Raw genomic sequence first — 14,124 nt, 5'->3', positions numbered from 1 at the left:
TTTTTTAGGTGCTAGCTGGGAATTATATCTCCCAGCTGCTGTGCAGACATACCCTTAGTGACTTGCCCAAGGTCCCACAGGAAGTCTGTGGCAGAGCAGCGAATTGAACCCAGGTCTCCTGAGTCCCAGCCTAGTGCTCTGACCACTGGGCCATTCGCCTTCTCTATACGTAGTCTCCAAAGACACCACTATAGCACATTCTCTGTAGTTGGCTGCTCTTTGCTAGCCCTTCAGTTGCCCCTTTTTGCCTGTAGAGAGAGACATGGACTCGTGCTCTGAGCAGAGGACCAGGAGCCAGGAAATCCTGGGTTCTGATCTGTGCTATGTCGCAGGGCCTAATTTTCAGGATTGCTGAGCACCAGTAGCTCAAGCTGAAGTCAGTGAGAGGCTGCAGGCGGCTCTGAATATCTGGCTCCTAACCTCTCTCTGTCTTGGTCCCCCCCATCTATAAAATGGTGATGAGGGTAAAGTTTACCTCACAGGGGTGCTGTGAGGGACAATTAATTAATCATGGTAAAGTGCACTATGCTTATTGTTGGCGGAGTTTATGAGGCCCTGTGTTTAACTTGTTGGTACTTCTCTGGTTGTGAGCCCCAGGCATGGAGTGGGAGAATGGTATGCAGGGAGGGGAATTTGCAGGGGACACTGAGCCCAGGTTTATGGTATAGGGGTGTGGGTACAGGGAGTCCCTGAAATAGAGAGGGGTGGGGGACTGGCACACAGGGAGCTTGTGGGGGTGGACATTGGAGGGACACAAGGAGCCCCAGTGTATGCAGTGAGCTTGGCTGCAGAAGCTGGTGAGTGATGCCCAAGTGGTGCTGGAGGGCCGGGGTGTGATGAGGAGGGCTGGGGCTGTATATGCCATGTTCTGTTCAGACTATGCTGGGGAATTCTGCGCTATGATTGTGGGACTTTGGTTACGATTTACGTGCATTCACCCCACAAGGGCTATTTGCCCTTAGAAAGGCTCTGGGGACTATTTCTGGGGACTCTGAAGCAGGGAAACCAAGGCAGGGAAACTGCCTGTCATGCTATGGCCTGCTGCAAGGGGACATGCCAGTCAGGCCTACCCTATAACTATTCCCTTGTGTCCGTCATCTGGTGTTGAAAACCATTCAGCTACTAGTGTAGATATGAGGAAAAGGCATTTTCAACACGGTTACACAAAGTATAATGATGGTCTATCTACATAGGGGAAACCTTCTAAAGGGTAGAACCCAATGCAGCTAGGTCCATAGAGACCCCGTTCTTCCAGGACTCTTGCAGTCTTACAGTAATGGAGTAGAGGAGACAAAACTGTTTAACATTAGCAGCTAACCTGTTTTCACCATGAGTATTGCAGAGTCCAGGGGGGCCCTGTTGCTGACAGTCGGTGTCAGCAATCGGTCATTTTCTTAGCCTACACAGGTCCTAGAGATTAGCTTGACAGTGATCTAGTAATTTCCCCATTCCCTTCACTTTGAAAGTATCTTCTCGTAATGCTGCCCCAGACTGTTCTTTTAGGGTTCTGGGCTATATGTGAAGTGAGTCCTGCATTCCTAAGGAGTCCCTGAGTAGAGCTCCTTTCTTCAAACGACACGAAAAGATTTTTACCTGTGTTAGAGGCAAGCTGAGTTTTTAAATCCCCTTTTTGAGATCCTCTCAGTTGCACTTCTCTGGTGCAAGTTCCACTACCTTCACCCCTTAGACTGGGTCGGTGTGTTTGGTACCTGTAAGTCCAGCAGCTGTTCCAAGTGACTCGGAAACAGCTTCTTCAAAACAAAGTGTTATTTTATTCACTCAAAGGCACGTAGCAAGGAGAGGGATAAAACAACAGAAGGCCTTTGCCTGGATCTTACCTAAACTTTATTCTTTTCTTGCAAGTTTTGCATAAGTTTCACTCAGTCCAGACCCCTGTGCTCCTGGCCTGGGAGAATCAGACAGCCTCTGTAGCAGTCTCTCTCTCTCTTTGTCAGAGACTCATCTCTAGCTGCTGCGTGCTCACCTCCTCCCTTTCTCAGCTAGGGTTTTTAATGGTTTAGGGCCTCTTTGATCCTAGGCTCTGGGAAAAATTAACCTCCAGCCCCGCTGGAGCCCAGTGGGTGGACATTTCCCAATTAATAGCTCCCCCGTTGTTTCCTTTAAGATTTTGGCAGGAACTTATCTTTGTTGTTGTTTTTGTTTCCTATTTGCTTCCTCCTAATAGCCTCTTTTGATTAATTCCATGCAGTTAGGCAGGATAATATTAAACAGGTACACTGAGGTGTATATGATAGTCATAACAAATACTATATATAACTCCTTTGTTCCCCACAATTTGCAAGCCCTGAGTTCAGACTTGTGTATTTCTTCTTTCGATAATATGATTGATTTTTAAAGGAGGGCAGGTCCTGCATTCCCTTCGCTGCTGCATGGGAAACTCTGAATCCTGATCTTGATATTTATTAGGGAAGTTAATTTGCAATTGGTTTTCTAAGATACGTTGTAAACTTTGGGCCTGATGGTCAGCTGGTATAAACTGATGTCAGTGGAGTGACACTGATTTTCACTACTTGGAGGTTTGACCTTTTACGCCTCCGTTTATATTTTCTCATTGATCTTCTGCAGTGCTAAACCATGTTATTTATTCTAAAAAGCACTTAAGGTCACCTGTAATATACAGCAATGGAGGTTGAAGCAAAACTGAACAACCCTAGGTGTTCAATTGCTAACTCAGCTGTTAAACTAAACCCCATCATTACCACTGGCTAAAAAAATACAGAGCCTACTGGTTTAAGTGTTACAGGAATTACTGCTTTTTATATACCCTAATAAACTCAGCTCTTAAAATCCATACATTTCCCAGTTTCACTTTGGGAAGTTCTCTAACCCTTTATGGAATTATCCAGCCTCTAGTATTTTTTTCCTCATTGTCACCTATTTTAAAACACTTGTTTTGCAGAGACCATGGGTTTGATTACTTGGAGTTCCGTCTCTGGATTGGCTTGTGGTCAGCCCTCCAGTGTCTCATTCTGGTTGCTACTGATGCCAGTTTCCTGGTCAAATACTTCACCCGCTTCACAGAAGAGGGATTTTCCTCCCTGATCAGCTTCATCTTCATTTATGATGCTTTCAAGAAGATGATCAAATTAGCAGACTATTACCCAATCAATTCCAATTTTAAAGTGGACGATATCACAGTTTACTCCTGTGCCTGCATGCCACCAAAGCCAGGTAAGAGAATACCATATTAGCTCATTCACTTTCAAATATAGGCTCTCACTTGCACACTCTCTTTCTGTCACGCTATCACTGTGACATCTAATTTAACTGTTAAATTCACCCTATGCAGATGAAACCAACACAGAGGGCTGAGCACCATGTAAGTTCCAGTAAAGCCCTCTATTGAGGCTTTAAGCGGCACATAGGTCTTGTGAATTGCACCCTAAGTGCTGATCTAAAATTCTCTCTAGGCCTGGCATCTGAGGGCCATCATGTACATCACTACCAAAAAGGGGAGGTGGTCTCCTGTGTTCTCTTTCCTTCACACATCCTTAGTTTTGAATGATATTTCTCTAAAAGCCTGGGAAAGGACAGAAAGCGATCATTACATCAACAGGCTGGGGACACAGTCTCTGTATACACGGCACCTTTCTTCCAAAGTGCAGGGGATTGGCTACGCAAGGCTGGTATATGAATAAGAGGGGTGTGTGTGTAATACAATATTTTTACGTAATAATTGTAGGGGATCCAGCCAAACAGTTTTGCCTGTTACTGTAGAATGTGTGTAGTGCAGATGAAGTTTTAATAGGCACAGATTAAAGCTTGGAAATACAGGTGGAAGCAACCAGCTGAAAAACCGCAAATACGAACAGGATGCTTTAAGCTGTGTGCCAGCTTTCTTCATTATGGGTGAGTTAGTTATTCCTGAGCCATTTTAAACAATGACGACTGAGTAAGAAATTTGGCATATAGACAAAGTAAACGGAGTGTTACAGCATTGTACCTGCCAGACAGGAAAATAATCAGGTCAGTGCTATCCATGTGTCTGCCACGGGTTGACTGTAACTGGATCCATTAAAATTATGTATTTGTTATCCATTAAATGTAGATCTGTTAAGGGTGGGATTCTCAAAAGTTCTCAGCATTGGCCCAGCTCTGCTCCCATTAAAGTCAGCAGGAACTTTATTATTTATTCCTCACTGGGAGAAGTGAGGAAGTTGAGTTAGGCCAACACTGAGTGCTTTTGAAATCCCACCCTAGACAGACAGTATTTTAAGATGTCCATTTAAATGACTTAGATTTTAAATTAAATGGATCCAGGCAGAGTGGGGAAAGGAAACGGTGCAACTGGAATCTGTATGTGAGTCTGTATGTTTGGGAGGGAAACCCTCATGCTTATGTAAAAACAGAGATTTGTGCCTGGAAATGTGACACTAATCCTAGCCTTTGTGGGGGGAGAGGAGGGGTGGTAGTGTTTAATTCAATCACAGTAATTAAATCCTGATTTTTAGAATTTCCATTTCACCTTGTTTACGTTGTAACCATTATATTTATTGTAGAGGAAAAGGCAGAATAAATGAATTACTGGTCTTTGGGGACAACTGTAGTATGCGGTTGCTCACATCACCCCCAGAGAGATTTCCACACCAGACTCTGGTGAAATTCAGGCTTTCTTTAATTCACGAGTGGCTGTGTGCATGTGCTCTCATCTTAGCCCTTACATTTTGGTACACACCCTAAACTCACTGCGTAGTTCGGCAGTCTCACATCTTGGGGAAGGGCTGGTGTGCATCCGATGAAGTGAGCTGTGGCTCACGAAAGCTCATGCTCAAATAAATTGGTTAGTCTCTAAGGTGCCACAAGAACTCCTTTTCTTTTTGCGAATACAGACTAACACGGCTGTTACTCTGAAACCTGTGTAGGAGTCGACGCTATTGCCCGATTCGCTTCACAACGGTGAATCAGGCCCTCTGTCTGGCTTGATCCCATGCGTCCATGTTCCTTGTTGTTAGGAGCACTGAATTCACACAGATAATTAGGTATGAAATCCTGGTGCACTAAACAGTGTCTATAAAAATTCCGTCAAATACCTCTCCATGTTTTCTTGGTCTCCTAACTTGCCCAGGTGTGTTATTTCCTTCGGGCTCCATTGCACCTTTAGGGCACAGCACTGCCCCAGGAAGAGCACTGGAGGCATTCTGCCTCCCACAGCTCAGTGCGCAGGGGAACTCACAAGCTGCTACGTGTATTTAAGAGATGTTGCATATTTCCCACCCCTTATGCCACCTGTTGTGTAGGGGGAACAGAGCCCTGGCTCTATCTGCCTGCCGCCAGGCACCATGCTTCCCTTTTTGATTGTCTTGGATAAAATCCTGTTTCTCCATGAGCACACAGAAGCTAGCCAGAACTAGCCCACAGCTAGAAGAGTATTCTCCACATTACACCAGTCAGAATGATCTATAGGTGGGATTTTCAAAAGCTTCTAAAGGAGTTAGGAATCTAACCTCCATTGACTTTCAGCGAAAGTTGGGCATCTAACTCCCTTAGGCACCTCTGAAAATCCCATCATATAACCTTAATGCTCCTTGGGAGAAAACGGAGACATTATTTTGAAGGAATCCAATTGTTTTTATGGCCAGCGTATTCTTATAACAATAAAAACCAGGTCTTTCATCCCAACATGCTTTCCTAGCAAAAGAATGTGGTCCTTGAGTAAATAATATTTTAACTGGCAGATTACTTGTTTTTCAGCACCAGGATGGTATGTAATGATTTAGCAACTGCACACAGGGAGATTGACATTTTGAACCAGGAAGAAAAGTTATAGGAAAAGAATTAGGAAAATCTCATGAACAATCCCCCTTCCCCCCATTCCTAGCATTAGCACATTCCTTATTCATGGGACAATCTTGGAATTTCATGGAGGATACTCTCTCATGTTCCTCCAGATTTGCACATCAGTCCATGTAAACGCCTGTAGGACATTACCAAGATCTGCATCAGAAAGATAAGGCCTTACCCTTCTGCCTAGGCATAAATGGAGACAGCCAGTCCTGACCACGGCTGTAATGTGGTTATCTCCATGCCGTCAATAGTTCAGTCAGACCTGCAAATTATGAAATCTGGTACAAGCATCAGGCCCTGCCCCTTCACCAAGATGTAATCCCTGCCATAGCTTCTGGTTGATTCTCCAAACCTGCCAGTGTTGTCTCAAGTCTTCTCTGGATTGAGCCTCCATCTGCTAGTTCTCATCCATATTCCTCTACACATTGGGTCAGTGACTATAACACGCCTGCTGGATCAGCTGAGATTGGAGCCACGAAATTGGGAGTCACCAAAGCCCCGCTCCTGATGTTCCTTGCTCCCCTCCCCTAATAGCCCATCTAAACCTTGAACGAAAAGGGTGACAAGACAGCACCTGTGGTAACCCCCATCAGAGTGCTCTCGGGGCGTATGAGCAATCTCTCAGTATAATCTTCTGGGATCTCACAGCCTGGAAGGACGGGAGCCACTCCTGCATATACCTGCTGGTAAATCTAGAGTACCCGAGGGACCGCTGTGTCACGGGGCTTTTGCTGGAGTGTTGGGAGTGGAACAAATCCTGTGATTCAAAGGCTAACAGCGTGTGGGGAAAGGACTGGAGAAATTTCCCATATATAGCTGTGGTGAACAATGGAAAGGAGAAACATCATCTAGAAGGAAGAAGAAAATAATCTGCTCCAGGTTTTACACTAGGCTCAGAACAAGCTGGGAAAGTAATTTGCAAGTCTTGTTCCTGGAAAACAGTGTCACATGACAAAATTCCCATCACAACTGGCATTAACTGGCACCCTTCTAGGTAGTGTCAGCCAAAGGGCCAGGGGTTAAGTGGGCATGCCAGCTGCGCTACTCTTATCTCTCAAAAAGAAAAGGAGTACTAGTGGCACCTTAGAGACTAACCAATTTATTTGGGCATAAGCTTTCGTGAGCTACAGCTCACTTCATTGGATGCATTCAGTGGAAAATACAGTGAGGAGATTTATATACACACAGAACATGAAAAAATGGGTGTTTATCATACACACTGTAAGGAGAGTGATCACTTAAGATGAGCTATTACCAGCAGGAGGGGCGGGGGGATGGACGGACGGACGGATGACGGGACCTTTTGTAGTGCTAATCAAGGTGGGCCATTTCCAGCAGTTAACAGGAACGTCTGAGGAACGGTGGGGGGTGGGGTGGGGGAATAAATATTGGGAAATAGTTTTACTTTGTGTAATGACACATCCACTCCCAGTCTCTATTCAAGTCTAAGTTAATTGTATCCAGTTTGCAAATTAATTCCAATTCAGCCGTCTCTCGTTGGAGTCTGTTTTTGAAGTCTTTTTGTTGTAATATTGCGACCTTTAGGTCTGTAATCGAGTGACCAGAGAGATTGAAGTGTTCTCCGACTGGTTTATGAATGTTATAATTCTTGACATCTGATTTGTGTCCATTTATTCTTTTACGTAGAGACTGTCCAGTTTGACCAATGTACATGGCAGAGGGGTATTGCTGGCACATGATGGAATATATCACATTGGTAGCTCTCCAATACCACTTTCTACAAGCCATTACCCTCTGATCCCACTGAGGGTTATCAAAAGAAACTACAGCATTTGCTCAAGAAACTCCTTGAAAAAGCACAAGAACAAATCCGCACACACACACCCCTGGAACCCCGACCTGGGGCATTCTATCTGCTACCCAAGATCCATAAACCTGGCAATCCTGGGCACCCCATCATCTCAGGCATTGGCACCCTGACAGCAGGATTGTCTGGCTGTGTAGACTCCCTCCTCAGGCCCTACGCTACCAGCACTCCCAGCTATCTTCGAGACAACACTGACTTCCTGAGGAAACTACAATCCATCGGTGATCTTCCTGAAAACACCATCCTGGCCACTATGGATGTAGAAGACCTCTACACCAACATTACACACAAAGATGGACTACAAGCCATCAGGAACAGTATCCCCGATAATGTCACAGCAAACCTGGTGGCTGAACTTTGTGACTTTGTCGTCACACATAACTATTTCACATTTGGGGACAGGGTATACCTTCAAATCAGCGGCACTGCTGTGGGTACCCGCATGGCCCCACAGCATGCCAACATTTTTATGGCTGACTTAGAACAACGCTTCCTCAGCTCTCGTCCCTGAATGCCCCTACTCTACTTGCGCTATATTGATGACATCTTCATCATCTGGACCCGTGGAAAAGAAGCCCTTGAGGAATTCCACCATGATTTCAACAATTTCCATCCCACCATCAACCTCAGCCTGGACCAGTCCACACAAGAGATCCACTTCCTGGACACGACGGTGCTAATAAGCGATGGTCACATAAACACCACCCTATACCGGAAACCTACTGACCGCTATTCCTACCTACATGCCTCCAGCTTTCACCCAGATCACACCACACGATCCATTGCCTACAGCCAAGCTCTACGATACAACCGCATTTGCTCCAACCCCTCAGACAGAGACAAACACCTACAAGATCTCTATCAAGCGTTCTTACAACTACAATACCCACCTGCTGAAGTGAAGAAACAAATTGACAGAGCCAGAAGAGTACCCAGAATTGTCCCATGAAGAAGTCACCTACTACAGGTCAGGCCCAACAAAGATAATAACAGAACGCCACTATACATCACCTTCAGCCCCCAACTAAAACCTTTCCAACGCATCATCAAGAATCTACAACCTATCCTGAAGGACAACCCATCACTCTCACAAATCTTGGGAGACAGGCCAGTCCTTGCCTACAGACAGCTCCCCAACCTGAAGCAAATACTCACCAGCAACCACACAACAGAACCACTAACCCAGGAACCTATCCTTGCAACAAAGCCTGTTGCCAACTGTGTCCACATATCTATTCAGGGGACACCATCATAGGGCCTAATCACATCAGCCACACTATCAGAGGCTCATTCACCTGCACATCTACCAATGTGATATATGCCATCATGTGCCGGCAATGCCCCTCTGCCATGTACATTGGTCAAACTGGACAGTCTCTACGTAAAAGAATAAATGGACACAAATCAGATGTCAAGAATTATAACATTCATAAACCAGTCGGAGAACACTTCAATCTCTCTGGTCACTCGATTACAGACCTAAAGGTCGCAATATTACAACAAAAAGACTTCAAAAACAGACTCCAATGAGAGACTGCTGAATTGGAATTAATTTGCAAACTGGATACAATTAACTTAGGCTTGAATAGAGACTGGGAGTGGATGTGTCATTTTACAAAGTAAAACTATTTCCCCCCACCCCCCACTGTTCCTCAGACGTTCCTGTTAACTGCTGGAAATGGCCCACCTTGATTATCACTACAAAAGGTTTTCTCCTTCTCCCACCTTACAATGTGTATGATAAACACCCATTTTTTCACGTTCTGTGTGTATATAAATCTCCTCACTGTATTTTCCACTGAATGCATCCAATGAAGTGAGCTGTAGCTCACGAAAGCTTATGCTCAAATAAATTGGTTAGTCTCTAAGGTGTACTCCTTTTCTTTTTGCGAATACAGACTAACATGGCTGCTACTCTGAAACTACTCATATCTCTGTCACTAGGCCTTTGGGTCAGGTCTGAGGCACATTAGCAGAGAGGTTTCCACTGGCCATATCTCATTTATTAAATAGCTTGTTTAGTACTTCAGTCTTGATGCTGGCCAATTGGCACCTTTCAAAAGCCTTAAATTGATGTGTTATTTCTCTCTCCCTCACACGTGTGCGCCCCAAAGGGAGCGTTCTCTTTCTTTCTGAGTCTGTTTATAAAAAAAAAAAAAAAAAAAGGAATACATTTGCATTTAAATGAATAGTTTTCCAACTCAGCTGCTCATTGTGGTTACTAGGAGAGACCTTTCCCCTGCAGCTCAAGAGTCTGCAGCAGCAAAGTCATGGGGGTGTGGGCAGGGAAGCACTACACAGGAAACGGTACATTTTCAAGGTGTGCAGCCTCCTGCAGTTTGCTTACATGCTGTGGCTCACTGTTGACTTTTCTGGGGTGGGCGTGCTTAAAAACCGGAGGATGATTAAAGGAAAAGCGAGAGAATGCGTCACTGCAGTTTCTCAGGGTTTGTTCATAGTAAAAGTGCTAATTCGTCCCCAGTGTGCCATATTCAGAGAGCTGCATGTGACTTGAAGAGGTTATATGTATCCAGGCCCCTTGTACTATTTAAAGCATAAATGGTTTTCTACAAAAGAAACTGCCTTTTTTTAACCACAATATCTGTAGATCTGCATGCTCCATGCAGTGTGATACACTATCCTGCTGAATTTCATTTTTACTTGATTCTGTCAGTCGTTTGAACGCACTAGCTTGAGCAGTTCAAACTGGTTTATACTGCTGTTTGGGATCACCTATGAAAGACACACAACCATAGAGCGTTGCTGGAGATGTGCGCCTTGGAATCAAGAGGGAGACATGCTGTGCAAAGGCAGGGTATGGCGGGACACCCTTGCTTCTCCTGATATCCCCAGGACAGAATTCCTGTCAATAGGGCACCTTGTAATAAGTAACCAATGGCAAACAACAGATTGTTTAGTTTTCTCTTGATGCTTCCTCAGGAGCTATCCTGGGCATTGCAGTCAACTGGCTTTTCTGCTTGAGAAAAGTTAATATGTAGGCTAGGAAGAATTCAACCTTAATTTCTTCTATCATTTTGACTAATATTGATATTTATTTTTTCAATTTTTATTGATTTTACGTTTTCACAGTTGTGGGAAATTACGGAGGGGTCAGACAATTGGGGGCTCAGACAATTATTTAATGACACTAAATGTCTAGATTCAGAAAGAAAAGGAGTACTTGTGGCACCTTAGAGACTAACCAATTTATTTGAGCATAAGCTTTCGTGAGCTACAGCTCACTTCATCGGATGCAGAAAGTTTCAGATTCAGAAATTCAGAGATTCAGAAAGTTAAAACTTGATAAGCATTAAAACATTAAATCGTTAACATCACGTTAACATATGCAAAGTAAATATCCTTACATCAAATTCTAATAAGTTCTCAAGCTGCATTTTTCTCACTTTGCCTATCTGCAAATTTTGATGATTATCGATAGAAATATTTTTTCTTTTGCTGGTTGTGGGTATGTCCGCACTACGTGCTGCTTTCAGCGGCGTGTAGCATACATACGGGTGTAGTGCCCCTAGCACAGGTTAATACAGCAGTGTAGACCATGAGGCACAGCACAGGGGAGTAAGGACATGCCTGAAGGATGTGCTTGAATACGTACCCTACATAGCTCTCTACTTGCCAGAGCCATGTCTCTCTGTCTATGCCATTATTTTTAGCAGTGTCTCGCTTGCCTTTTTTCAGCTAGAGCCCTTCTCCACCGTAGAGAGAGACTCCAGCAGTGGGGAAAGGTGTAGTGTAGAGGTGTATGGTGAAATTGACGCTATCGACATTTACCCATAAAACCTAATCTTTCCAGGTCTCTTGATACGTATGACAGTTGTACCTGTAGTCTCACGGGGGCAGATCCTGATACCTATGATGAGTAACACTTTACACTGCAAGTAGTTGCGCTGAAGTCAGCAGGGTGGCACGTGGAGTAAGGTGCTATTCAGTGAGAGTGAAGAGTATTGAAAACGGATCCACAGTAATTTGAAAAGAGGAGCCTTTTGTAAATGGAAAAAATAGGCATGAGATTTAAAACTTTCATTTTATGAAAACAGAATTCCGATACTTGGTTGCTTCTATAAAGCCACTCGATAGGCATTTTATTGCTTCCCTTCCTAGGCTCCAATTGGTAGTATTGATATGCATTTTACCAATGAAGAAGTTGACTACAGAGAGATTCAAGGTCAGTTTCTGCCAGCCTTATGGTATCTTTCTTTGTGAATGATCCCATTGATTTCAGTGTGACTACCCATAAGGTGCTATTTAATAAGAATTAAAGTGGCAGGATCTGCCCCGAAGGGCTTTGACCAAGACTACTTGGCTAGTCATTAACAGAGGAGGGAGCAAGCCCAAGTCCTGGCTCATGGTTCCCTTCTGTAACCGCTACTGACAGCATTTTCCTCTAGACAGCCTTACTAATACCAGCTAAAACAACACCATAATCGTCCTGTCTTTAATCCGTGTCTGCTTCCTTTTAAAATTTGTCATAAATGACACCACTGAAAGGTGTTTAATCCTCTTATTTAGTCTTTATGTAACACAGAAAGGGTAGGTTAGAAAGGCAAAAGGTGGCATGGTCACAGATGAATAGTTTGTTTTAAGGAACGCTTGATGCAGTCTCGGCTTTCGTTTGTGGTTTCCCTAAGCTTTGCACCCCTTTTGCTGTTCCTTTGTCTATTGCAAAAATGAACCCCAGGTCACTGTAAACCTTCCTGCTTAGTATCTTTAATACTAAGTGAAAGTGAAAAGCAGTGCAGTCATGGGTGAAGTGCAGCTGAAAACCCACAGTGGGGCTGTTGTTGAGAGGAGACATGCAGAACAGGAAGGGCCAGGATGCAGGTTTTTGAAGATCTAGACATTTGCTTATCTAGTTTGTTTCTTTACTTTGAAAACATATGTTTATATGGTGATAGGATTCGCTCTGTACCACTAGGCTCATTAAATGTAAAAGGTCTGACTCTCTATTGTCCTGCACCTTGCATGGTCACCTATACCAGCGCAAAATAGGTGTGAAATGCTACCATTATGATTTTGTAGCATTTTACACCCACTCTGCACTGTATCAATGACTGTACAAGGTGCAGGGCAATGGTGAATCATGCCCCAAAGCAGCAGATTACGCCTCTCTTACTCATCCAGAGAGTTAGGTAAGTGGATTTTTCACACCCGTGAGCGATGCAGCTTTGTCAATGTAAGTTTTCAATGTAGACCAGCCCTTACTCTGCAGGAAGTTCCTCCAAATTCAGTCTAAGGAGGAAGGTGCAACTCAGCATGAGCAAGGGGATCAGACTTTGGCCCAAAGTAACTTGGAATCCTGGTGATACTATCAGTGTCTTCATAACACATCTCAGGGCTATAAAGCCTCATGGCAGAAAGTATCATAAGCAGGACTAGGACACCTATTAAAATACTTTGTTTTGTCAGCAAAAAACTCAGTCCCCCTAACCTTTACCTTAAGCATCAGAAGATGGAATAAAAAGACAAATGGCAGATTAGCTAAAAGAGATTCCTAATTCTAGGGGATTTTGTGTAACTCTGTAGTAAGTGATCTCTTCCCAGTGTACTTTCCTATACATATAGAACATATCAAATCCTACAGGGAGTGAAAATACAAAAGGGTGATAAATTGCCAGTGACTGTGGTGTTGTGAGGTTTGTTTTTGTAAAGTAGGTTCAGATAAGGTTTTATTGACTCTGTAAGTAGTCAGTTCAGCTGATGGTGAGAGAGAGGTCTTTGCTCATGCTGAGATTTATACTTTCAGTTGTTTTTGTTCTTGTTGCAATTAAGATTTGGCTTCAGAGCTGTTGAACCAGTGCTATGTTTGCGTTGTAAGTTATTACATCCTGCTCTGCACATGGCAGCTTCAGAAGGCCACAGAACAAGATTTCCATGGAATTGTGTCTCGGACCTTTTGGCAGGGCGTTTCCTGCAAAGAGCTAACAGGGAGTTTCATTGTCATTGATTTTTCTCCTTCACCATCCCTGTACTCTTTTACCTACACTTACGGCCCAAAAAATCCCCCCGCCCCCACCCCCCACCTTTTAAACTAACGCAACTTGGAGCTAGTAGTGGTACGTCCCATTCACTAAGATGCCCCTGTTAGTTAGTTGACGGGGTGATTGATGTTTAGCCTAGAGTTCTGCCTTCAGCACACATAGCTGATGCCTCATGGCTGCCTGTGCTCTGTTCAGTTGGCACAGAGCCTGCTCACATGTTGGGCAGGCTGTAGCTCTTGGGGGTGCTCTACGTCCCAAACAAGGACTTGTTTTAGGTGAGCAGGCTGCATTATGCTGCAAGTGACGTCTCTTCTGTGGAAATTTCCCCCATATGGTGGCACTGAAACATTGGCATACCGTGCCTACCTTCACAATGGAGGATAGAGAGATGTCTCTCACCGCAAGCATGATTGTCCTTGCTCTAGGGGACGGAGGAAGAAGGCGCACATTAAACCAAAACAAAGCTGTTGAAATTGTCTGCACAATTTTTGGTAC

The 14,124-nt window shown here is 44.1% G+C and overlaps 1 protein-coding gene across 1 annotated transcript in view; it reads left to right on the top strand.

Moving 5' to 3' along the window:
- Window positions 1-14,124, top strand: part of SLC4A4 (solute carrier family 4 member 4) — a 232,592-nt gene that overhangs the window by 169,003 nt on the left and 49,465 nt on the right. The window contains exons 13-14 of the mRNA XM_077814349.1: window positions 2,921-3,192; window positions 5,027-5,068. Of these exons, the coding sequence (XP_077670475.1) occupies window positions 2,921-3,192; window positions 5,027-5,068 (314 nt within the window). The remainder of the gene's footprint in view (window positions 1-2,920; window positions 3,193-5,026; window positions 5,069-14,124) is intronic.

The sequence above is a fragment of the Eretmochelys imbricata genome, chromosome 4, assembly GCF_965152235.1.
Source record: "Eretmochelys imbricata isolate rEreImb1 chromosome 4, rEreImb1.hap1, whole genome shotgun sequence".
Classification (NCBI taxonomy): Eukaryota; Metazoa; Chordata; order Testudines; family Cheloniidae; genus Eretmochelys; species Eretmochelys imbricata.
This window is presented reverse-complemented; position numbering and strand designations above follow the sequence as displayed.